The sequence below is a fragment of the Staurois parvus genome, unplaced genomic scaffold (genome assembly GCF_062004578.1).
Source record: "Staurois parvus isolate SC_StPar_1 unplaced genomic scaffold, SC_StPar_1.0 ptg000080l, whole genome shotgun sequence".
Taxonomy (NCBI): domain Eukaryota; kingdom Metazoa; phylum Chordata; class Amphibia; order Anura; family Ranidae; genus Staurois; species Staurois parvus.
In genome coordinates, this window is record NW_028317876.1 from 10,060,395 (window position 1) to 10,087,723 (window position 27,329).

The following is a 27,329-nucleotide window of genomic DNA, read 5'->3' on the forward strand; positions in this document are numbered from 1 at the left end:
ACAGAGAGCAGGTGGAGGAGAAACAGCAGTGCATTGATTTTCCCAGTGATTGGCTGTGCAGGGTGATCGTGTGAGCAGAAGCCTGATTTTTGGAGGAGAGCACACTGACTTCCCAGCACAGTCAGAGAACTGACCACTATGTGCTCTCCTGCTTGGTGTGGTCAGTTTTTAATAGGAAATACAAAAGGCAGGAGGATACTTTTCATACAAGTACATGGTACAGCAGGCACATATCAGGAAAATGAAATGTTGAGTTCACATACTCTTTAAGGTTTCCTCCTTCCAGCATAAGAATATGCTGGAAGGAGGAAACCTTAAAGAATTCCCCCGTCATTTCGAATGTAGGGGGATTTGCTTGCTTCAGCATTTCAAAGCAAGTGAATACCCACTCATTCTAACAAATGAGAAAAATTTTGGTAGGGGGACAAGGAAATCCATCATATAACTTGTTTATGGTCATGTATAGTGTCCTACTGTGTATGGAGAGGGGACAATGCAGGTCTTTATACAGTAAAGGGGACTTTAATGCTGATTGATAGCCCTTTAGGCAATCCAAAATTCAAAATCAGCAGTAAACCATGTTGAAATCTATGGAAGGCAAATCCTATTAATACATTTCTGGCCATTTTTAGGACTAATAAGCAACTATTGTCAAAAAAAGGCATGGAAGGCTGAGCACTGCCATGGGGGACCCATACTAATGTGAAAAAAAATACTGTACAGTGGCAAGAGGGTTTTTTTTTCCCTTGCCAACATTGAAAATACAAAACCTATAATTAACATCCTTGGGGGATGCCTTAAAGTTGTACTTGGTGCTACAGAACAGTACGATTTTTGCAGACAGTCTGTGGAATTGATTCTTTTATAACTAGCTTGGCTTACATACAGTATATCAGAGCATGCAATAAAACCAATATATCCCCCCAAAAAATACCCCTCCCCCCATAGAAATACCACTTGAAACAAAAGCTATTTTTTTCAAAGGGAAGCCATGCAGTTTTTTCTATGGATAGGAGAGAAGCTAAAAGTGATTTCTAACCTAAATTAAAGTGGTTGTAAAGCTAGACTTTTTTTTTTTCACCTTAATACATTCTCTGGATTAAGGTACAAAACCCTCCTTCTGTGTCCTGCTCTCCCCCCCACCCCCCTTATACTTACCTGAGCCTGTTCTTGATCCAGTGATGTCCACAAGAGCGGTGGCTCTCTCTCCACTCTCTTTGTCCTCATAGACTCAGGGCCAACAGTGGGAGCCACTGGCTCCTGCTGCTGTCAATCACAGTCTGCAAAGAGGGAGCAGCAGGTGCGGCTGAGCCCCACTCTGTGTGCCTGACTTGGAAGTGCCCCCGTAGAAAGCAACTTGCTGTGGGGGCACTCGAAAGGGGCAGGAGCCAGGAGCTCCAGCAGGTGATCCCAGAAGAGGAGGATTGGGGCTGCTCTGTGCAAAACCACTGCAGACAGCAGGTAAGTATGACATATTTGTTATTTTAAAAAAATAAAAACTGTAGGTTTACAATCACTTTAACCACAAAATAGAATTAACGACAAATAAGCCAACAACAATAAGAACAATAGGATAAAAAGGCAGCACAGAAGCTGATTGCCTATACAGCACTATATATTTCCTTAAAAGGTATATATTTGCACTGGTGAAAGAAGCATATATTTAGCTGTTCATACCATTTTTACTAGCATATGCATCAATGAAGAAAAATAAGTGCCAAGTCTGTCTGTTCATTTTTTGTAAAAAAAAAAAACACAAAACTATAACTTTAAAAGCCAGAATACATAAGGTCAAGGTAAGCTAGACTTCCAGAAAAAGCAAGCAACTAACACAATGAAAATACGGTGTATGTGTCACACGCAGTGCGGAGGCGCCTATGGAACTTTGTCATGGCAGAAGAAACTGCAACCTGCAAATAACATGCTAATTAAAATAATCAAGCTGATATCTTGCATTTATTTAAACCGACTAAGATTTTATTTATTTATTTTTTATTGTTCATTACTCCACGGGGGTTTAATTAATGAATGCTTAATGATATTAGTTCACAATTAGATCACTTATGTTTAACCACATGGTTTCTATGCATACACATATAAATATAAATTTTGGGCAGATAGATAATTGTTCAACACTGCAGCAATTAAACAGCTGTAGCCTGTCTCATGTGTTAAGTGATGGAGCTGCGGGCAAGTGGCATAGCAGATGGCCATGTACACCCATCCCAGTGATAGAAACTCCTTTTTTTGTATTATTAAAAAAAAAAAAATAGGTGTTGACAAATCAAAACAAGGCAGCTTTTTGCCTCATGCAAATTCACACATTTGCAATTTAGATTTTTATTTTTTTAATCTATTTGAAGTGCTAAAAGACAGAGTTAAAGTGTGTCATGGCGAAGTGATTTTGCATCTCTCGGATGCTGCACACTTCCCACCGACATAATTTAGCTAATTTTATACAACTAGGACGGCCTAATGGAAACGCATCTGGTCTTGTATTCTCACTGACGGAATGTTTTTGTCCCATGTTTTATTATCAAATGACCAGCTACTATTATGGAGAAACAGCACAGAAACATGAAATAATAGAGAAACATCTGTTGCTAGCCTAGAAATCTGTATTTGCTACAAAATACCTATTCTGCAAAACGATTATTCATTTTATTCTTTCTGTTCTATCTGCCCGTGTTTGAATAATTCTTACTGAAGTCACTGAGGTTGATGCCAGACATATCAGGATGGGTAAGAACAGAAGAAGAACAGGAGACGCTGTATGTCACTGAAACTGGTCCTAAACAATTTGGAAGACAGAAGATGGAAAAGCCGCACACTAGAACCCAGCCACTATATAGAGAGGTAGATTTATGGCTTCAGCTTGAACTCCTCCTGGCTATGTTCCTCTGACATGTTTTGCCCCACCTATGGGCCTTAATCATAATCAATTTGTGGTTAAGCCCCGTAGCTGGGAGGAAACGTCAGAGAGCATAGCCAGGAGGAGTTCAGGTTGACGCCGTATCTTTACCTATCTATATAGTGGCTGTGCAGAGTTTCCACCTTCTGTCTCAGCTTGAGGTCATCGTGTCTCAGTTCCCGTTTAGCAGCCGTGCCTCATTCTGACTGTTGGATCATTAGAGATTCCAGAGCTGCTCCCATCCTCTGGAACTCCCTTCCCCAATGTGTCCAACTATCTCCTACTCTGTCCACTTTTAGATGATCCTTGAAAACACATCTCTTCAGAGAGGCCTATACTGCCCCCACCTAACAACTGTACATGTATTTTTTCCATCAGTCTATCCCCCTCAGTTATTACCTTTTGCATCGCTTGACCCATCCTGTTAGATTGTATGCTCTAACGAGCAGGACCCTCTGATCCCTCCTGTATTAAACTGTATTGTAATTGTACTGACTTCCCTTATGTTGTAAAGCGCTATATAAATCCTAACTAATAATAATAATAATAATAGAGACAAAGACACAGCATGCGATCCGATATCTACTCAAAATTTCCTTTGTTTTAGGAAGTCTTACGCTTTAAGTTTAGTAAGCTATTAAAAATGACGAGAGTCCCACAAGTTTCATTTTATGCACTTTGAAGAACTTGATCTGATTGCTTTTCCTATATACCACAGCAGTTGTTCGCAGTTTAAACATATATAAAGATCTCAAAGGAGAGCTGGTGTCAAGGAAATAGAGCAAGCAAAATATTCACAGCCGTACTCGTTTTCTGTAGAAATTGATATCTTATTCATTTCAGGGTAGATGTTGACAAATCCCCTATTGAAACTGGTAATAGTTGTGAAACTTCACATTGCTTGTGCAATTCCCTGGATGTGTGCGTTTCATTTTCAGGTTTCATGCTGCCAGAATCCTATCCCTTGGGGTAATATGAGGGTGACAGGGTGGTATGTAAAGACATATATGGCCAACTTTGTGTCTAAACAAAGAATCTCACGTTTGTGATCATTAATGATCTGCTGTCCCTTTGCATCAGGGAACTGCAACACATAACACATAGCTTCTCTTTTGTAGTGTAAAGGAATTACAGTTTTTCTCAAGCCACATTTCCATTTCAATTGACTAAATGGACATGAAAATCAATGTAACTAACAAAAAAACAACCCAAACACCATTGAAATCAGAACCACATCAGAAAGTGGAACACAATGCTCATGCTTAGCTTGACTGCTGTAAATTGGATAGTAGAGCTGCAGAATGCTTAAATAACAGACTTAAAGTGATTATAAAACCTTACATATACCCAGTGAAGTGACTGGCCTCAGGTGATACACAGAGATGAAACAAATCCTCCTACATAAGTTGTACCTGTTTATCTGCATATTGCAGCTTACCAATCATTAGGTGTAGTGGCGGCATTAGTTTGCTTTTATTGGATTTTTCTCTCTGTTTTCAACTGGTGATCTGGGCAGTAACACACCTCCAGTATTAATGAGACACAACTCTGGAGGAATGAGCATAGGAAGCATAGCAGACAGCAGCATTGTCAGTCTGGGGGGGGGGAATGGGAGTGTTAAATGTATTTGCATATTTAAAACCACTAACAAACTGAAGACAAACTCCAGTTCACACGTTATCATGAGTTACAGTTTTTTTTTCCTTTTGAGATAAAGGTTTTACATGAATAAAAGCTGATCATCTTAACCACTTGCCCTCAAGAGGATTTAACCCCCTTCCTGACCAGACCAATTTTTGCGTTACGGCGCTGCGTTATTTTAACTGACAATTGTGCAGTCATGCAATGCTGCACCCAATTGAAATTTACGTCCTTTTTTCCCCACAAAATAGAGCTTTTTTTGGTGGTATTTGAAAGCCTGTGTAGTTTTTATTTTTTGCGCTATAAAAAAAGAAAAAAAGACCAACAATTATGAGAAAAAAACACTATTTTTGACTTTTTGTTATTAAACGTGTCCAGTAAAAAAAAATTTAAAAGATCAAATTTCGTCATAAATTTAGGCCAAACTGTATTCTGCTATGTGCCTTTGCTAAAAAAAATCTGAATACATGTAAATTAATTAGTTTACGTGTAAGTTCTAGCGTTTACAGATGGCGGTATACATACTGGCCTTCTTTCTTTTTAATTGTTACTAGTAATGGCGGCGATCAGCGACTTATAGCGGGACTGCGGCGGGTATTCTGACACTGGGGGGAACTGACTTGGTGTCACTGACATCCCCGGTGACACCAATACAGTGACACTGTACTAATGGCACTAGGCATGAAGGGGTTAACATGTGGGCGATCAAAGGGTTAACTGTGTGCCATTTTATGTGTGCTGTTTTTGTGCTTCACTGTAAGCACACTGCTTTGTATGGCTGTGCTGTATGAAGGAGCAGTATGCAGGAGTGGACAGGGAGGAGAACTGTTTTATTTACTAACAGTTCCCCCCCCCCCCTTATCGGAGATTCTCGGCAATCACTGGGCATATATATGCAATTTTGTGCACAGCTGCCGCCCTGTATTATTTTTGCTACGGGGTAGAGCTGAAGCAGTTATTCACCCCTGCCAGTGTTAAGTGTTTTGTTTTATCCGTGTAAACTGATACATTCTGCTGGAGAGTTTTTGCTGTGAAAAACAACAGACTTGCTGGCTGGATCACAAGAAAAAAATAGAAGAAAGAATGCCTTAAAAGGAAACAAATGCAGCCAGCACATCTAAGATTTGGTAAGCTGCAATATAATAAATGTTTGCCTTTGGGTTGAATACTACTTTAAGGTTAAAATTTTAACTGAAACAAAGATCATAGGGACCCACATACACATTTGTTCAGCCTAAGAAAGGTAATATCAAGCCCCAGACCAAGCAATCCCAAGCATCAGAGAGATGACAGCAGCCTCAGTCCATCTCCATGCCGGCCACACCCCAAACGCATTACACCCCACTCACTGGGCTTAGATATGGAGGCCCTCCTTGACTAAGCTTCGTGGGTGAGGTGAAACGTGTTGGAGTGTGTGGCCGGGACGGAGATAGACTGAGACTGCTGTCTTCCCTCTGATTCATGGGATTGCTTGGTGTGTGGCTTGCAGGACTATTTCTATTCTGCAACTCTGAGAGCAGTTTAGACGGATTCTTAACCCAGCCCACACCCTGGATGGAGTCCACCAGATGTGGCTGTACAAGCCGGAGTAGGGACCCAAAGTTGCAGTGGGATCACACACTGCACTGTCAGCTTTATTTTTTTAAATCAGCTTTATTGAAATTTCACACAGTGACATTTCAGTAAGTTGTATTGGCCAGAACGCGGTGTGAGGCAGTGGATTGTCTTGCACTGCACTGTGTTGAATAAAATACAGCCTGCTGTACTTATTTCACCACACACTGCCTGCACACTACTGTGACACAGTGGTGTGAACCGGGATTATAGGAGACCAGGTATTTTTTGGGACTGCACTGGAAAAGCCACCTAACGCAGTACCACCACACCTGATGTGAATAGACCATTATAGCTTTAAAATGGTTGAGTAATTCTCTTTGAGCAGTGTGAGCAAATTCATTTTCACATCACTTTGTTTTTTCCACTTATAGCATATTAAAGCGGAGTTCCACTCACCCTGTCAAAAAATTAAGTCAGCAGCTATATAAACTGTATCTGCTGACATTTAAAAAACAGCCACTTACCTGTCCCTTGGTCCCACCTGTGTCCCCCGCAGCCCATTTCACCAGCCGTTCTGTATTCCAGGAGGCCGGCATCTTCAGTGTGGGCACCCGGCTGTAATAACTTGCGGCTTCACAGCCAGGTACCCACTGCGCATGCATGAGTAGAGCAGTGCTTCCTGAATGGTCCTGTAGTCTTCTGGGACCTGTCATTTGTTCCAAAAGACTACAGGGAAGGAGGAAGGGAGGACACCTTCCGCTTCCGGTCGCCTAGGCAATCAAACCAGAAGTGGGAGCGGGTACCTGTCAAATTCGGGTACCTGCTCCCCCCTGCCTCCCAAAAGTGCCAATCCTTAATGAGGAGCATTCCTTAAAGCACAACTTCCCCTTTTGGGTGGAGCTCTGCTTTAAAGTGTTACTAAACTCCGGACCCCGTATCCACTATATTTGGTCTCCCACAGTACACAGAACATGGAACTACAATCATTTTAGTAAATATAAACTGCTAAATAACTTTTCTCATCAGCAGCATATAGCAGTCTTGTGACTTCAGCTGAGCACTGGTTAAAGCATGTAGGAGGAGCTTTCTTTCTGCTCTAGGAGGATACAGAGCCCCTGACCTCTGTCTAGACAGTGGTGACTGGTCCTGTGCTGATCACGTGCACTCTCCAAGAAAAAAAAAACCTCTCTAGCAATACACACAAAACTGAGCGTGTGCAGAAGGGCTATGGGTTCAGTCTGTCTTATCAATGTGGACATTTGAACAAAAGGAGGGGCAGAGAAGTCAGGAACAAACAGCATTTTTACACAATGCAGAGGAGTAACCCCTTAGGTTCCACAGTGAGTATAACAAGCATGCTTTACTGCATATACAGACTGGTTTTACTGTTGTGGGTTTAGTAACACTTTTAAATTTGTATTTTTTTGCTCTTTAGTACATGTAAACTAGTAATTGCACTGGAACATGCTACATTCATGTAACTATGTAGTTATATTCTGGTGCATTGTGCAAATGAACTGATAGCTGCTAGAGAAGAGGGACTTTGAGAAAGGTGGATATTAATAAGAATACTGCATTAATTAATACTGCGCACAAAATATCCCCTCTGAGAACATGCCTTAATATAGCTTTACCATCTAATCTGTCCTCCAACATTAAAAGCAATACTCACTGCAAACAGATGTCAAGGTAAAACTAGGAGGAGATCTTATTTAAAACAAATCTAGGGAGGGCAGAAAACTGTCACTCTACAAACTATACAAAATCTTGTCCTCCCTGGTTAATAAATCACAAATCATATCCCATTGCTGCATTATCAGCCCATATGTATACACTGGTGATTACAAAACAAGCACGTTACACTAGTATAGCCTTCTGGCCTATTTCTTAAAATACATGCAGGAAAAATAGCCGTGTTTTCTGCTACACTGTTAATTTGCATATTAATTTATGTTTAAATAAAGAATCATTTTGGACAGGATTAGCAAAATAGCACAAATATTGGATATATAATGAAACATGCACCGGAAATATAATTTTCTCTTATTTTAGCAGGATCTCTAAGGAATTAAAGCATTATTAAACAAAATTATAATGTATTGCAGCTTCTCAATCCTGGTGGTCGCTGCTTTTTTTTTCTCTATAATTTAATTTAGTAATCTGGCCAGTAACACCCTTCCTATCCTATTGTGTCTCCACTCTGGATAGAGGAGCAAAGGAGACACCCTTCGGCAGCAGTATTGTCAAACTGTGGAGGGGGCAGTGTTAGATGCACTTGCAGATTTAGATGAAATTGACTGACACATTAAAGCAGAATTCCTGAAAACCTTTTTTTTTTTTTTTTTTTTTTAGGGTTTTACATAAATGAATAAAGCTGACAACTGTAAGCATCCTTGTCATGGTGAAATGGTTTGTCTCTGCCCTTGAACTTCCAATGTTTATGAGCAACCTGGTCTGTTAGAAGTAAATGTAAAAAAACAAAACAAAAAAAAAACAGATTTACAGTAGAAAATGAAAAGAAATGGCTTAAAAAGGGAAAACTAATTGAGCCACCAAATCTTAGAATTGGTAGGCTGCATTTGAATACATCTTTGCTTTTTGTTTTAAAATTGCCTTAAGTATTACATTATTATAAGAGATCATTTGAAATGAAGAATTAGATCATTACCAATCATTAGATGAGGTCGCTGCATTAGTTTTCTTTTTTCCTCCCTCTGTTTTCACCTGGTGATCTGGCCAGTAACATACCTCATGAGTTAGAGTGTCCCCATTCTGAATGGGCACGGAGGGGGAAGGGGGGGGTTAGGGGGCCATAAACAGAAGCATTATCAGTCTGGGGGGGAGGGGAGTGTTAGATGTACTAGCAGATTTGAAGGAACTTTAACAAATTAAAGCAGAATTCCTGGAAACCTTTTTTTTAGGGTTTTCATAAATGAATAAAGCTGACAACTGCAAGCATCCTTGTCATGGTTAAATGGTTTGTCTCTGCCGTCGAACTTTCAGTGTTTATGAGCAACCTGGTCTGTTACAACAAAACGTAAAAAATAAAAAAAAAAACACAAAAAAAACAGATTTACACTAGAAAATGAAGGGAAACGGCTTATAAATTGAAAACTAATTCAGCCAAAAAATCTTAGAATTGGTAGGCTGTAGTTGAATACATCTTTGCTTTTTGTTTTAAAATAGCCTTAAGTAATACATTATTATAAGAGATCATTTGAAATGTAGAATTAGATCATTACCAATCATTAGATGAGGTGGCTGCATTACTTTTCTTTATTCTTCCCTCTGTTTTCACCTGGTGATCTGGCCAGTAACACACCTCCTTAATTAGAGTGTCCCCATTCTGAATGAGCACGGGAGGGGGGCTTATAGACAGCAGTATTGTCAGTCTGGGGGGAGGGGAGTGTTAGAGTTACTAGCAGATTTAGATATACTAACATATTGAAACCAAACCCCAGCTAACACTGTAGTCACAAAAGCAGTTATAGCAACTGTTTTTTTTCTTGGGATAAAGCGTTTACATAAATAAATAACAGCTGATCATTGTAAGCACCCCTGTCAGTGGTAAATGGTTTGTTGCAACCCTCTAACTGCTACAAATTCAGGAGACCTTGTTCTGTTGATAAATAACAGACTTACTGACCAGATCACCAGATGAAAATAAAGGAAAGAAAATGAATGCAGCCATCTAAAATCTAAGAATTGTTAAGTTGTAATATATTAAATGTTTGCTTTTGAGTTTAATGCTGCTAAAACCTTTATTAACTAATTTGCCAACTTGCGGTCCCTATGTGTGCTTTATCATGAAGCACCAGCGTGCTGCTTGAGCCTTACGTTTTCTGAGTCAGTGTCCTACACCAATTCTGGAACACCAGTGTACTTAAATGATTGATCTGACTTCACCCATGGGTTATTATCATTGTTCAAATGTTAGATTTCAAATATTTCCAAATAAATATATATGTGACCTGTTTCTAGGTGCAATTGTATCTGTTTTATACACAGGGCAAATGGTAAATAAACAAACAAAAAATTAAAAAAGCAGTAGACATCATCAAGTGCACAGCAAGATTTTAAAGGATTTGCCACTCTGTGCAAATCTCAATGGGATTTCATGACCAACTGTGCTTTTTATAAACATTTTTATAAATATGTGTCTTTAATTGCTGCACCATGGATTTGAGAAGCAGGAGAATCCAATTTCCTTATAAGAAAATCAGCCCCTAGAAGCTGTCTCCTACATAACAGAAGCAATGAAAAGAAAGTAAATAAAAAAGCAATTTAGATTCAATCATATAACCCGGAAAAAAAAAAAAAAATTAAAATGCTGTATGCTTGTTTATTAATATTGTCAAGTAATCTGAAAAAAAGGTAAAATCAGGAAAGCATCTCTAACAGCGCTGTTCACAAATTCTACTTCAACATTGCCAGCTGAAAGAATCCAAATCAAGTGGACACTTAATATTGTTGTTTTTTTTTCTTACTTTTATTTTTATTTGTTTATTATACATTAAGCGTGGTAGGCTGTAATAGGTGAGCCAGCTCTTTCAAGCCTGGATTTAATTCAGATTGACAAAATTCAACGCAACTGTTTGCCACAGATCCCTAAAGAGTGAATCAATCTGTAAACATAGTGAACTGGTACACTTTGGACCCCTTTACCAATTAAACGGGAGATCTTGCCCTAACTGGTGGATATGTGCTCTGCCCAGAAGACATTCACAAAAGGCCCAGCATGGGTAGTAAAATAATAAAGAGGTCCAATGCATCCGGTACTGATTTACTAAAGGAGTAAGATTCCCCTCACAACAAAGGCAGGGCCTATTAAGAATACAATGTATTTCAATGTATTTCCTTATTGGGTCATTGGGTTACTTCACCACATAGCCCACTGCATTCTCATTATTCATATATCTACAAAGGTCAGCAAGTTAAGGACACCCACACCCTGAGAGAGTGATCTCTTTCAAAAAACTATTAGGAGGTCCAAAAACCCATTTACTAATATAGCACACTGCCAAGACAAAGCACATCTCAGACTTGTAACATTTCCTGAGATTCACTCATTGATGGCAGTGGCCACAATGCCATGAAAGTCTATTCCATCATGTGTTAGGATTGTGATAAGAAATTGAAGCTTTCAGAGAAAACTCAAACAAACGGGGGGATTAAATAAATGCACAGATATTGTCCATGGTAGAGATCAAACCCAGGACAACAACACACAAAGCAAGACCGCTACTCACATGTCTAACATCTGTTAAATTCTGCTGTGCTGTTTGACATCCAGGACACTGAAGAAGCTAAAACCAATCAATCTGAAGCAATACCATTGATTTACTAGAAGAACAGGGCATTTTTACATTGTTAATTGAGTTTTTACTTATCTTAGTGAATGAAGTGGAAAAGTGAAAATTCACTTTGCAAAGAATACCCATTCATGCAAAAAAAAAAAGGAAGGTAGAGAAATATAATCCATCATCCATGACTACAGTTCCTGTGTCCTGTACTGTACAATAAAGACTCAGAATTTTGCTTGCACATGATTGGACGATTAAAATTAGTACAGCTTCACCTCATTCACTAAGTAAAAATTAAAGGATAAGTTCACCTTTGGAAACATGTTATATGTTTCACTGCTGCATCCGCCACACGCTGTCCTCTCTTACTGTGACAACAGTAGAGGGAGAAGTTCTACATACTAGCTGTCATTTTTTGAAACCAGTGTGGCCGTGTGGGGCTCTGCCCAGATGGCTGCATCATTCAGTCACAAAGTTCTGTGAATGAATGAACTACAAGTCCCAACAGCCTTTGCAGCTGTCAGCTTATATTTCTCAATGAACTACAACGGCACTGTTGAGCACTGTGGTAGTTCATTGATTCTTCTTATCACAGTGTATCTTCTTGCCTGTACAAGGTTTGAACACACAGCTACACACTGACAGGTTTGCAGGAGTCCTGCATGGCACCAGTGATCTACTTATTGCTGGTTTCCAGGCTTCAAAAATAGTAAATGCACATTTTTTACCTGCAAAAAAATGGCATGCAATTTTTCTTTTTAAAAAAGTGAACTTATCCTTTACCTTTGCAGAGAAAATTCACTTAGCTAGTTAAAGAGCTAACATTGTGCTTCAATAAACTGAAGTTGCCAACATAAATCATCCAATCATGTGCAAGCAAATCCCTGTTTTGTTTTTTTAAATTTTCCTTGCAAATGACTGGTACATTTTGCTTTTTTTAACCTCAATCACTAAGGCAAGTGAAAATTCACATTTAAAGTGAAAATGTTCTACTATTTTGGTAGATCAACCCCACTGTGTAGCAAAGTATGATGTCTATTGTAATGGATTAGCAGCTTGAAAGCAATAACCATCCTGCTGTATACAAATATGAGGGCAATATCAATAGCCTTTTCAAATACCAAAACCCTGAGGTGTTACATTGATTTACAATCATCTATTAATAGCTTCTGCTTTAACATGCATGCAGTGGTTATCGGATATACAATGAACACAAGATAATGATGAAATCTCTGACTGTTTTCATTGAACAACATGAAAGCCAGACCCCCTCCCCCCAAAAAAAATATAGAAAACATGGGATTTATCTTACTGTAAAATCCTTGTCTTTGAAGACACTACCAGGCAAAGGTACCTTTCCTCTGTTCCTTTGGGCCAATATACTACTATTAAAACTATAACTACGGTATCAATCAAAATGATCAATAATACCCTTTCACATATAGGATCAAACTTTCAACCTTGAAAGTGCAAATTTACAAGGAAACTCCAATATGTAAATAAATAACCCTAAACATATACTAGTGAAAATGAACCCAAAAAATCAAACCCAAAATCTCAAAAAACAAAAAACAAATGTTTAGGGTTATTTATTTACATATTGGAGTTTCCTTGTTCACTATACTACTATTATAGTATATTTTCTACTATCACCTTTGTTTGCCAGTATCCAGTCTCATGAAGGCAGCAGTATATAACCCAATGTACCTGAATACTCAGCCAGTTTCCCATAATGTACAATTAGGAAAAAGGATTTTTAACAAATAATTCATCAAGTAGTTTTATAACAGTGGGCCCAATCTAAAAAGTGGAACATAAACAGTAAAATCTCTACACTATGGTGAAGTTTTGTTTTTGGAAATATCATGTCCCCTTATAAAGTTGCAGGGTTTCACCTGTTTGCACCAACAGTATAGGTAACATATGATCCCCATAGTTCAAAGGATGATGTTAAATATTGAGAGGTTGGGTCTGCAAATGCAGTTCATACTAGGCCATATAAGTGCTAAAAGTCACCAAACATCCTCTTCTGTTGTTTCTGAAACCTAAAATATAGGACTTAGAAATGTGTATATGGACCAAAAAAAAAAAGAATTGCCGATTGGGCTAAAGCAGCAGATACTTAATGTAGAACATTTTTACAGAAACTATGGTCCCTCAAGATTAATTCTGGTATTGTAATGTAAGTACTCTAGACCAGTGTTGCTTAATGTTTTTTCAGTTAAGGCACCCTTTAAAATCCTGCACCCATTCTAAAATGAAAAAACAAAAAATTAACTAATAGTTTTTAATATCTCAACAGCATCTACACACATAGGACACCTAACATTAAAGGTGATTTATTTTTACAAAGGAAATACACCTTTGCACACTGGTATCGACAAGTATTCCAGCGTTTTTCTTCTCCCTCAGTTTCTCTCCCTCCCTTAGCTAAGGTGATGCCAGTGCTGAAGAAGATAGACAGGGGAGGGGCAAACAAGGATGCAGGTGCCTGACATCTTCCTTATCAACCAATGACTTAGTCGGTTGTTAGAATGCCATCAGTTGGCTTGCATGGTGCCCAAGATTGCAAAGTTGCACAATAAAAACCTGTGGTTTGTGTAACAAAAAGGCAGGCTTGATCTACTTATTGGCTTGTTGACACTTTTTGGGCAATTTGGGGCAATTTTTAAGCATTTTGCCAAGACACCCTTGAAGAACCCAGCAGGCACCCAAGTTGAAATAGGCTACTCTAGACCACCATATACAAGAGAAATATACAGTGTGTGTGTGTGTGTGTATATATATATATTTATTTATTGCGAAGTCACGGAAGAGTTCTACAACCACAGAACAGCATTGGGTTAAATACAGTCATTTATACAGGTCATAGAACTGAAAGTCACTTTGTTATATTATTCTTTTACTTTACAGCAAGGAAGCATGTGGTTCTTAGATGATTAAAGTTCAATATGAAAAATAGAAAGAAAGCTTTTTGTTTAAAAGAACATTATAAGTCCATCATAAATCTTCACATACAATTATATATTTTATCAAGAAACAGTCAAAAAATAGTTTTAGATGAGAGATAATGGCTGTCTCCAAAGATAAGTTGTTTTTGTATTTTCATTTCATGGGAATGGCATGTATGCCTTCATAATACACTACTGATAAAAAGATATGTGTATATGTCTGTGTTACAGCGTTTTGTAGATTTAGCTCAAAGATTTTGTGTCGTAAATCATGTTGTAAAGAAAAAGTGTTTAAATATATACATACACGGCATCTAACAGTGAAGAGGAAAGTTTTAAATCCTTTCCCAGTAAAAAATATAAGTGATATACAAACTAGCCCTGTTAACATTATCATTCCCATATGCCCCCAATTTATTTAAACTGCTGGGTGCTCTGGATTGTATAATACAAAATCTAAAGCCTCTTACTAAAGAAGCAGGAAGTAGGACAAATGTACTTTTGATTACATAAACCTTATGAAGAAATACTATGACTGTATACAACATCATACTCTCATGCATTGAAGCTAGCATTTATTTAGTAAAATATTTTAAATGTTGTTGTGCATGCAAATGATTAGCAAGGTGACATAAAGAATTAAGAGTTATCAGGAAAGTTAGCTCTGTTGCGTTTACACAAATGGTTAGGTCTTCTCACAAGATTAAGGCCGTAGAAGGTGATCATTAATGCATGACTGAGATGACAATGGAAATATCCTAAGTAGGTTTACTACTTACCAATTGTGCAGTGCTCTCCATTCCAACCCTGGTTACATTCGCACTTGCCATCTTTGCAGGTACCATGTTCCAAGCAACGAGGGTGACATGCTCTCTGGTTGCAGGAGGGTCCTGTCCAACCTTCTTCACACCGACACGATCCACCCATGCAGACGCCATGAGAGCCACAGTCAACTGGACAGATTTCTACACAAAATAAATATAAATGTTAGGAATACATGTAGGGTAGACTAAAACTGGAGATTCAAAATCTGATACAGTTGTGCATGGTAGCCAATCAGCTTCTAACTTCAGCTTGTTCAATTGAGCTTTGACAATAAAACATGGAAGTTGATTGCTTTCTATACAGAGCTGCACCAGTTTATGCAATTTTAGAAAACCAACCCAATAATGTAGCAGTGGTTTGATTTCAATAATTACAATTCAGTAACAATTCATAATAGCAATTTTATTTCAATAATTTCATCAAAAAAGCCACCAGGACATAACATGGAGGTCACCTGTTTTTGTAAGAGTAAAGTGACCGCAATGGTTTTGTAATGCACACAGTACAAATCAGACGCTGGGTATATGCTTATGTATTAAGTGAAACAGGGTTTTAAGGGAATTGCCAGAAATGGAAAGCAATGTATCTGCTGGATAAAAAAAAAAGAATAAAATAAAATAAAACTTTGAACTAACCTATTATTCAGCCCCCAGCCCTGTGGTAAGCTAGATCAACTGGTTCCACATGGGACTGCACACTTCAGCTAATTTGTTTTGCAGGTAAGCCCTTAACCCGCTCTTGAATAGAGATTTTGCCTTGAAGTGATTTATAGCAATAACAGGCTAGCAAAGTTAAAGTTCAGGAAAACCATACTTATATAATTACAGATCACAGATGAATGTAATGGGCTTCCATATCATTATAGTGCTATACTGTGACATGTGTGGATTAACCTATCGCTCCCAGGTAAACCTCTATGTTCCAAGTCACAAAAGCCTCACTTAAAATAATATATACAGACAGAACCAGTTCAAATGCTCATTAAGTATGACATATGAGAAGTTATACAGTACAAAAAATGAATTCCTGTTATCTGCTCTGGGGCTGTACTGCTCTCTGCAGTCCTCTGCAATATTGCCTGTGTGCAGCATTACATGCTGCAAAGCTTGCATTTTCCCTGATATCCCAGATAGCACATGCCTGACAGACAAAAAATCTTATCCTATATCTCAATCAATTTTAGTATCTTTCCTTGTAAGTGGATTCCATGTGTTTTGCAAATGTATGCATCTTGGGCACCTTTTTGTTTTAATTCGGTCATTAGAATAGAGGTTTTAATAGGGTCCTTTGTGCTGGCTGGTTAATGCACACTTTTTAAATGCCCTTACATATACACCTTTCTTGCCAGTTATAATCTGACAAGCTTTTTGACATTTTTCTTTGCAGTAAATGTATATTTAATGAAATTCTGGCATTTACAGTAGATGTCTAGAGGATCAAAAACATCTATTACCCTCTTCTAATAGGCTATATGCATCAAATATTATCACATATGTTATATTTTATAAAGCACGAAGACTTGTTATCCCAGTTACCAGGAAAATGGACCTAAAAGGGTTAGTCCACCTAAAAAAAATGTTTTAGTTTTAGGTACATGTCATGCATCTGCTTTCACTAGTCTCTTGAAGACTAGGTTGAGAATTAGAGACCTAGTGGGGAAGTTATATGTCAAGGATATTTGCTTGCTTTTCAAATAGCAACATATTCAATATATGCAAGTCTCCAATTTTTTGCTTATTATCTACATGTGGCCATAAACGTGCCAGATCCTGCTACCAATTCACCAGGTAAAAATTGATAAACTCAGAGCTACCCTAAGGGGCACTTTTGTTCTTCTTTTCATTACACAATTTGCATCAGAAACAGTAAAGTGAACTGAAACTATAGAGGATGGGTAGATGCCTCTCCACACATAAATGTTTTCAGAAATATCTGCCTATAAAGCTAATTTTATATCTGCCTAATTGTTTAGAGCAATGTTCTCACTTTGCAAAGGCCTAAACCTAAGTTATCACTCCCCAAATTTGCTTTTAAAATGAACAGGGTCTATGTAGGGCAAAACAACAGTTCATATTAAAACCAGGACACAAAGAAGCCTATACTCTTCTTCCTTCCCTACCCATCCACTCTTTTTCATGCCGGGAGCAAGGAAAATCAGCCCTCTATCCGCTCAAGCCAGTCCTAGTCAGAGCTGATATGAGGGTGTCCCCTAAGTGACACTGTGGGGTGCCTGAGCAACAACTACCAAGAACCAGGGCTGTCAAACGGAAGCAAGGGGAGTGGATCATGTGATCCCCATATCTGGAACTACTGAGTAATTCTCCTCCCTTTGGGAAAGAAGGAAAATTGAATATTAGCTACTGCTGGGGCCAGCTGTATGGTGAACCTATTACATTGTCCTGCATCAGCAAAGCACTGGTTCACTTGAAATTAAAAGATCTACTGGTAGGTAGTTACATTTTAATCCCTTAGCAATGTTTGCTTGCATTTTGCAAGTGAATTATAGTTCCCATCAGCCTTTAAAAAAAGTACATAAATAACAAATGCCTTTGTTACAGATAAAAATGTTCTCTTTGTTCTGCTCTCCAGAGAATGCGTTTAAGTCATCACTATCGTCCTGGGGAATGGAAGTCCATGGAGATTATCAACATAAACTTGTGTTGTATTTAACTGAAAATGATCATAACCATTTTTCTTAAAACAAATCAGCTTTTTGCAGGATAATATAGGCAAGATCGCTTGTAAGGATTAGACTACTTTAAATACTGTCATTTCCCAATTCTAAAGAATAATTACATGTGCATGTCTTCATTAAGCTCTGTTTCTCCTCAGATAATTAAATCAATAAAAATACAAAATATTTTTGAAAAAATTAAATTTTTTAATTGATTGATTATTAAAACATCATTCTCATAAAGTTTTATGCTTTAAAAGTTCAGCAATTTTATTTTTTAAATTGCGCCCCCCAACAGTTTAAGATAAAGAGCTTTGGCTGTGATAGCCACCTTCTCTCTAGTGCTGTTGCCTCCAATAATTCTTTTCCATTACTAGATGTTCTCTGGGAAAACTGGGGACATCCTGTGAGCGCAGGTCATCATGGACCTGCCCCTTTGGGTGTTTTTTTGGTGTTTTACCAAGGCACACTATTGTACATGTACACAGTAATGCAGACAGCGGCACTGACATCATCACAGGAGGACTGCCCACAGCCGTAGAAGACCCAAACTGGTTCCAGCAGGTTACAAAATCTTAGGAGAAGTTTCTTTTGCATGTGACACCATTGTCTTTTAGGTATTGCTAGTACTCAATGATGATTGTGGCAATGATATCACATTCACTTATTTGCTCACAGGTTTGCTTTAGGATGGTCTTTAACACAAGAAGCACATAAATGTCTTCTGATATATGCTTCCATTGTGCTCAGTGGGAATCCAGAGACATTTCTCTCTCAAAGGAACAAGAGTCTGTCAGCAAAGAACAGAAAAGAGTCTGCTCCTCCAGCATCAATTGGTCAGGAATGTCTTCTAAGGTCTGATAGCATGTCAACTATAGAGATTGCAAACAATGTCCAGTTAAAACTGGCAGAATTGGGTGACAATCATCTGATGTAACTGAAGCTGCTTGTGCTTATAACTCAGCTGGATATTTATTCAGGCAATCATCAAATGTGCACAGTGTCAGCATCAGCCTGTGTACGAGTAACTTAAGCATTCTCATGATGTTGTTTTGCGAATGTCCAATATAAATTATCATTGGTTTAGCTATTATTTTAAACAAGTACAACTACAACATAGGGGAAAAAAATCTATTTTTATCTGTATCACTGGAAGTGCAGTTTTGTAGACGTTGGTTACTATAGTAGATAGACTGAATTTTGCCTCATCATGCTTTCTAGAATTTATACTAAACTGCACTTTATTCGTCAACCCCTTTCTGTCATAGTCCTGTCACCTTTAATACTTACACTGAATGCTAGACTGACTATTTAAAATATACCTGTATACATTTAAGACATAAGCCAATACAGGTACATTGAGGTAAAATAAAAAATAAGAGGCTCTATCTGTTGATTAAAGTACCCACTCAGCACCGTGTACTATGCAAAGAAGCAACTGTTAAAGGATAACATTTTGGTTAGCAGGGATGCAGAAGGGATGCAGTTTAAAACAGATTTATACACTCACCGGCCACTTTATTAGACACACCTTGGTAGTGCCAAGAAAATATCTCCCACAACATTACACCACCAGCAGCCTGAACAACTGATACAAGGCGGGATGGATCATGTTGTTTACACTAAATTCTGACCCTACCATCTGAATGTAGCAGCTGGACCAGTCTGCCCATTCTCCTCTGACATCAACAAGGCATTTTGTCCACAAAACTACCACTCACTGGACATTTTCTTTTTTTCAGTCCATTCTCTGTAAACCCTAGAGATGGTTGTGTATGAAAATCCCAGTAGATCACCAGTTTTTTAAATGCTCAAACCAGCCCGTCTGGCACCAACAACCACACCACCTTCAAGGTCACTTAAATCCCCTTTCTTCCCCATTCTGATGCTCGGTTTGAACTTCAGTAAGTCGTTTTCACCACGTCTACATGCCTAAATGCATTGAGTTACTGCCATGTGATTGGCTGATTAGCATTATACCAAGCAATTGAACAGGTGTACCTAATAAAGTGGCCGGTGAGTGTATGTGTTTTGCTTGTAGCATATTAACCGCTTCCCGTCCAACCTATAGCAGAAATACTGCTACAGGGTGGCACAGGGCCGTAAAATCACGTATATATATATTTCCAGGTAGGGGGTGCGTTTGGGCCTCAGGTGCACCCTACCTAAGCCGCCATTCGCGACCGTGGCTGTCAATCACTGGGTCCCGGCCGGTGATTACTCATGGCGCCCAGTGATTTCCAATGATCTCCGACAGGAGGAGAACTGTTTTGCTTACTAACAGTTCTCCTCCCTGTCAGGTCGAGCACACTGTTTTGGATGGATAGCACAGCCATCGAAAGCAGTGTGCTTACAGTGAAGCACACAAACACAGCCCCTAGTAAAACACTCCCAGTTAACCCTTTGATCGGCCCTCATGTTAACCCCTTCCTGCCCAGTGCCATTATTACAGTGTCCGTGCTTTTTTTTTAGCACTGATCACTGTATTGGTGTCATTGGGGATGTCAGTGACACCAAGTCAGTTCCCCCAATATCAGAATGCCAGCCACAGTCCCGCTATAAGTTGCTGATCCCCATCATTACTAGTAAAAAAAGAAAAAATTCCAGCATCTAAAACACCATTTGTAAACGCAAAAACGTTCACGTAAACCATTTAATTTACACGTATTGGGATTTTTTTTAGCAAAAACATGCAGCAGAATACATTTTGGCCTAAGTTTATGATGAAATCTGATTTTTAAATTTTTTTTACTGGACATGTTTAATAGCAAAAAGTAAAAAAATATTGTTTTTTTCTCAAAATTGTCGGCTTTTTTTTTATAGCCCAAAAAATAAAAACTGCACAGGTGATCAAATACTGCCAAAAGAAAGCTCAATTAGTGGGGAAAAAACTACGTAAATTTAATTTGGGTGCAGCGTGAATGATTGCGCAATTGTCAGCTAAAATACTGCAGTGCCGTAACACAAAAAATGGCCTGGTCAGGAAGGGGGGTACATCCTCTGGAAGGAAAGTGGTTAAAATGATCAGCTTTTATTCATGTAAAACCTTTATCCCAAAAGAAAAAAAAACTATACCTGATTATAATATAAATCCTCAGGGGGGCAAGTGGTTAAAGCATATTTTGTGGCTAGAAGGTCTGTGACATATACAGTGTGTGGTTTGTATAGAGCAAGCATTCTCAGGTTTTATGTTCTCTGACTGTCAGAGAAATGTAGCCACACCCTGACATGACAACATGACACACATATAGAAACCACGTTATTTTTGTCTTTGGTGTGCCCAAGGGTGCCCCAGGTTTTTTTGCAATGCTCAAATAACAAACATGTCTGATAACAGTGTGATAGGAACTTTTAATAACCAAACACAACACTTTTCAGCAGCTTAGTATAGTTAAAAGAAAGCTAATTTGTTATGCGACAATGAGTATAACTGCTTGTGACGAAAGCGTAGGCAGGATAGAGCACATGGAGATGATGAGGAACACACAAAGCTTTATTGAAAGAACAAAATGACAGACACTCAATGGGGAAATGGCAGGGAGGGTGATGTGTGCGCACATTAGGGATGATTCCAGGCACGGGGGGTCTTCTCCGGCAGGGTGGCTTGTGGGGTCTTCCCCCCTTTGGACACCTCAGCTGAGCTCCCTCCGTGACTGGAGTGCGGATTGGAGACTCGGGAAACAGGCGGGCAACTTACCCCTGGGCAGGGGTCTCAGACAACAGGCAGGTAAGCTCCCCCCTAGGCTTGGGGGGTCCCAGGCAGAGCCGGGTCACGAGGGTCCCGCCTCAGCTGAGCTTCCTCCATGACTGGACAGCGGATTGGAGACTCGGGCAACAGGCGGGCAACTTACCCCTGGGCAGGGGTCTCAGGCAACAGGCAGGCAAGCTACCCCCTGGGCTTGGGGGGTCCCAGGCAGAGCCGGGTCACGAGGGTCCCACCTCAGCTGAGCTCCCTCCGTGACTGGACAGCGGATTGGAGACTCGGGCAACAGGCGGGCAACTTACCCCTGGGCAGGAGTCTGGCATAGCACAGCTCCCACCCAGCTTTCTAGGGACATTGGGGTCACGGGGACTCAACGGGACTCCAGCTGTGGAGTCTGGCCTAGCACAGCTCCCACCCAGCTTTCTAGAGACATCGGGGTCACAGGGAGGGGGGAGGGACAGTTCAGAACACGAGTGGTCTGAGCACACAGCAGGGGCAGTTCAAAATGCGGGTGGTCGGTGCGCTCAACAGGGACAGTTCAGAACACGGGTGGTCTGTGCACACAGCAGGGACAGTTCCAAACACAGGTGGTCGGTGCGCACAACAGGGACAGTTCAGGACACGGGTAGTCTGTGCGCAAACCACGGGCAGTTCATGGCTTCTAGGGACACTCACGGTAGGCGGCTTGCAGACGCTTAGCAGCAGGCGGCTTCCAGGGACCCTCACAGCAGCCGGCTCCTCCAGGGGCCTAGCGATCAGCAGCAGGGGCCCTCACGCGGCCAGCTTCTCAAGGGGCCCAGCGATCAGCAGCAGGGTCTGCCACAGCGGCCAGCTTCTCCAGGGGCCCAGCAATCAGAAGACAGGGGCCCTCACAGCGGCCGGCTTCTCCAGGGCCCAGTGACCAGCAGGCAGGGGCCCTCACAGCGGCCAGGAACAGCAGCGGGGGTAGCATGGCCACAGGGTCTGACCTTGGAAGAGGGGGCTCATGCAGAGCTGTGGAGACTCCCACCCTGGGACATTCAGCGGAGGGAGCAAGATGATTTCAGCAGTGTGCACAGGAACAAAGAGGGAAGGGCTGCTTCCTGTGCCAGTCTTTTAAAAGCCATGTGGGACGCTGCTAGGTTGTCTCGGCAATGGCTGGCCCACCACCATTCATGGAAGCTACAGGGACATGTGCAAGGGGGAAGGGAGGGGTGGAGGGATATGGCGGGGGATGGGAGAGGCACTGGCACTCCGTGACACTGCTATTTGTGACATATATTGTAAGCACAATGCCTTCATTTTGCTGATAAAAGAAAACACTTTGCAATTAAATTAGAGATACCTGTCCTATCTGGGATATGCCTACATGCATTACAAACTGCAGCACAAACAACATTCCACAAACTCAAATGTCACAGATGACCAACTGCCATCCAAAGCATCCTGGCTGTTGCCTTTTACCATATGAAGAAAGATACATATTCTCTAGTGCTATGCAACATTTACCAAAACCAGTTAAGTTTTTACATTAGTAGTAAGATGACCAAAATTAAAAAGCAACTTGGGACTTTTCTGTTCTCTCTGTCAAATCATTTCAGGCTCCAGCAGGTTCTGTTACTTCTTAAAAGAACAGTGATGGCTTGATTAACTTCAAAGCTTGAAAATATCAACTGGACAGTTGGATAGAGAGGGGTTTATTTCACCAGTACCTTTTTTGTTCCATCTAATCAATTTTTCATTAGGGTGAAGGTGTTTATCAGCTTTTAGCACACAAGCTTTGAACACAATGCGTCAATCTTTGTAATGAACTTATTAATTAGAGCTAATTTAATTCAAGTGGAATTGAAGGTCTAATTAATGGAATGACTGCTTATGAAGATAGAGGAAAGCTGTGTTGATCTTCAACCTAAACACTGAGAAGGAAGTTTTTCTTCCCTCCAGCAGGAGAACAAACCAATTCTCACTATGCTTAGATTTATTACATCATGATTACAGATGTCTGAAGGTCACCTCCTGCTTTTAAGATTATGTGCTCCACAAAGGTTATGCTTAAAAAGAAAATATACAATCTGTTTTAAAGACAGCATTAGTTGTCTCAATAAAGGCAGCTATAAAAGCTCACATCCGTGTAGGTAATGTAGGCACAAGCCTTGTTTACTGTCGCAGGCTTCTGCCTGTATATGCATTTCAAACAATAATAAGAGCTCAGCGGAATTAATATCGCATGCCTGGAAGACTTATGCTTAACCCTGAAATGTTTATTAATTTTAGGGGTCCTTATAGCTAAGCCTGTCAGGGTAGTTTTTATTTCAATTGGAGAAGAATATTTTTAATAAGTGCTGCAATGAAAATACATACATACAGCAAACCTTAGAGGTCTTTACACTGATATATGCAGCTGGTAGATGACAGCACTGAACTTATCCTATAACAAAAGGCAAAATTGGCTAAAAATTAAACATAGCAAGTGTGAGTCATGAGGACTTTTTTTTCAGAAAAAAATGGAGTGTACACTTGGTGCCTGATCATTTAATTTGCAAACATCAGCTCTACTTATTTTACACAAACTGTTGTTAGAGGAACATAAATGTGACCTGAGGGTTACATAACTGAAATCTGTCCCTACTCACAAAGCATGCTTGGGCTTTTGCTTCTGCAGCAACTGTTGGGGCCAAACATGTGACATATCTGTTAAATTCACTGTAGACATTAATGAATGGTTAGCTGTGTCTTTTTGACCAATTTCTCCCCTGAGTGCACTTAGGGCACTTTTCCCCTCTCTGACACAAGGACCTATTCCTCCCACTGACACCATTGATGGGGCACCATTCCTTCCACTGACACCAATGATGGGGCATTATTATTCCCACTGACACCAATGATGGGCCACTATTCCTCCCAATGACACCAATGATGGGCAACTAAATATCCAACTGCCATCAATGATGGGCCACCATTCCTCCCAATGACACCAATGATGGGCAACTAAATATCCAACTGCCATCAATGATGGGCCACTATTCCTCCCAATGACACCAATGATGGGGGAATATTCCTCCTCCCACCAATGCTAGGGTATTTTCTACTCCCACTTACCAAAGCCCGTAACCTCCAAAGTCTCAAGGACAATAAACCTGCCCTTTGTTTAGAAAGTTTGGAGACCCCTGAATTGGGGCAATGGATGAGGAGTGTGCAGGCAATTCAGAAACCAAGAAAAACATCAGTGATCGAGCAATATTTTCTTACTTGTTGAACTGCTTTCATTAGAACGCTTCTAATGTCTACAAGCTATGTCTAAGGTACTAATGTACGAAAGGAGTAGACAATTACTATTTCAATATATGCTATTAAAGCAGAATCTTGAACTCTTTATAAATTAAAAAAAAGTGCTGAGCAATAAACATTTTTTGACAGACAAGACTTGTATACTGTGTACACTGTCTGTGGCACATGCATAGTGCAGTGTACACTCCTGGTATTTTTAAGATACCATGAATGGAATTGGTGCAGGAAGGCTGTTACTCAGGCCCATGTGCATAGCACTTCCATTATCATTGGCTGCCTAATGTCCAAAGTGGGCAGCCATGGCAGGGGATGGAGGGGTTAGTAGAACTGTTAGTGCTGGAGGTGGGCAAACACAGCAATGAGTCTACCATAATGTACAGGTATGCTGAGCCTATTATGGAAAGAGCTGCCTACCCTCCATTATGCTACAGTACCTTTAAAGAAGAGTCATTTTATGTAATTATCACTCAGAGCTGCCGGTTTTCACCTTTTTCTGGATTGATTCGTCATGTACACTTAAAGTAGGTGTTCTGTGCAGTCTGCAAATGGAGACTGCTATTATGATTATTATCATGTTGATTAGCTGGCTTTTCTCTAATGTCTATGGGTACCTTTAATTCAAATATGGATGATGAACAATAAAGGATAAGTAGTTCTGGAATATCGGCTTGTAAAAATGTAAAAATGAGCAGTAAGATTTAATTTTAGTTTTTTTTAGTGTATTCAGATGGCCCAGAATATCAAATAAAAGTTCCTGCAAATAAACTCTTTTTCACATGGCTAGTTAATTGTTTAAATACTGTCTGTCTTAACATATATATGCTTTTAGTGAATTATACATTGCCAGTTAGATATTCAATAAGCCATGCTTATAACTCTTATTGCTGATGCATCATGTGATGCATACAATTTCCAGGATGAATTTATGCTATAGGATACAGGAAACAGTATTATTTTTATAACGTTGCATGCTGTAGGCTATTTCTAGAGAGTTTTGATAGCGGTTCTACTCTTCCTTTCTTCACAGCTGGTGAATTATAAACCAGAATGAAGGTTTTCTATTGTATATAAATATGTATACAGTTTAATAATGAATTTTGAATATGTGATACTTTCCTGAGATGCCATTAGTTTGGATGGAATTTATAATGCACGAGACTGGCAGCTACATGAAGAAAATATTACAAAAACACAGGCCTGTATTCATAATCTATTAATGAATTTGTTATTAAATTATCAGACAAATGTCCTTATTGCCTTTATGAGTAATGATGATATAAGGGAACAACAGGCAGTGAAATTAGTAATTGCATTACCAATTGGTAAGTACATACTGTAGCTGTGAATGGGTACAACATTTTACTGATTTTGGTACACAGGGCCAACAAGAAACTTTAAAGAATTTTACAAAATACAGAGAATATTCCAGCACTCCAATTGCATAGATGGAGCAACATACTTTAGAACCCACGTTGGATAGAAGTCTATTGACCTAGTATGTTTATCAATTGTTGGAGGAAACCTATGCAAATGAGGACATACAAACCCCAAGCAGAAAACGTTTCTATTGGAAACTGAAGCCCATCTGCAACCGGCCCCCAGTATCCCTGATATTTCTTCTTTCCATCTATGTGATTCCACAATATGTTATTTTATGTGTGCTGTGCTCTGCCTTTATTTAAACATGTTATTAATGATCAGCCAGTCCATGGTCAAAAGATCTGTTCTCTGAAGCTGCCTCCATCACATTCCATTCACATAATGCTTCCTGCAGAACTACTGTATAACTGCCAAAAGGTCTCTGTTTTGGCAGACACTTAGGGTAGCTTCATGGGCAGTGATCAGGGAGCCAAAACTCCCCTTTTACCACTGTTACATAGCTGCAGCTTGCCCAATTGCTAAGCTGTGGAGAGAGCAAGAGCGGGGGACAGAAAAGGGCAGAGCTGGGTGGGATGATGCACTACCACACTTTGAATTATCACTACCAATAGATTTAGCAGCAGTGCAAAGATCAGACAGGGGTAAACAGTTTCCTCAAAACAAATGTGGGACTGAAGACATTTGGATGAGAATAGCTAGAAAAAGAAAGACACTCTCAATATAGGTGCGCAATCTGACTATTGTACAATTATAATTGTTTTAAATATTGAGGGAAGGAGTGATCATGTGCACTTTCTACCATTTAATAAAACTGACAGTGATGGAGACTGCAAGCAAAAAATAAAATAAGGGCTTTGTCTGTGCTACCACCTGTTTCAAGATGATGCAACCATAAGCTGGCCATTGATGAACAGAATTTCAAATATATATTCTTAGGAAAAGTCTAAGGAAAATTTGTACAAAAATTCTCATAACATTCAAATGTCCTTCAAAACACTGTTTGCATTTAACATTGGATGAATGGATTTTACCAAATAAAAATTACATGTACTGTTAGAAATTCAATTGTTCGAGTAAAATTCTGCATTCTGCTTCTTCAAATTTTCTCATTACTGTG

The 27,329-nt window shown here is 39.6% G+C and overlaps 1 protein-coding gene across 14 annotated transcripts in view; it reads right to left on the bottom strand.

Annotated features, from left to right (window-relative positions):
* Positions 1-27,329, bottom strand: part of TENM3 (teneurin transmembrane protein 3) — a 1,391,898-nt gene that overhangs the window by 179,193 nt on the left and 1,185,376 nt on the right. For all 14 annotated transcript variants that reach the window (XM_089669645.1, XM_089669651.1, XM_089669650.1 and 11 more), the window contains one exon: positions 15,143-15,328. In XM_089669645.1, the coding sequence (XP_089525771.1) occupies positions 15,143-15,328 (186 nt within the window). The remainder of the gene's footprint in view (positions 1-15,142; positions 15,329-27,329) is intronic.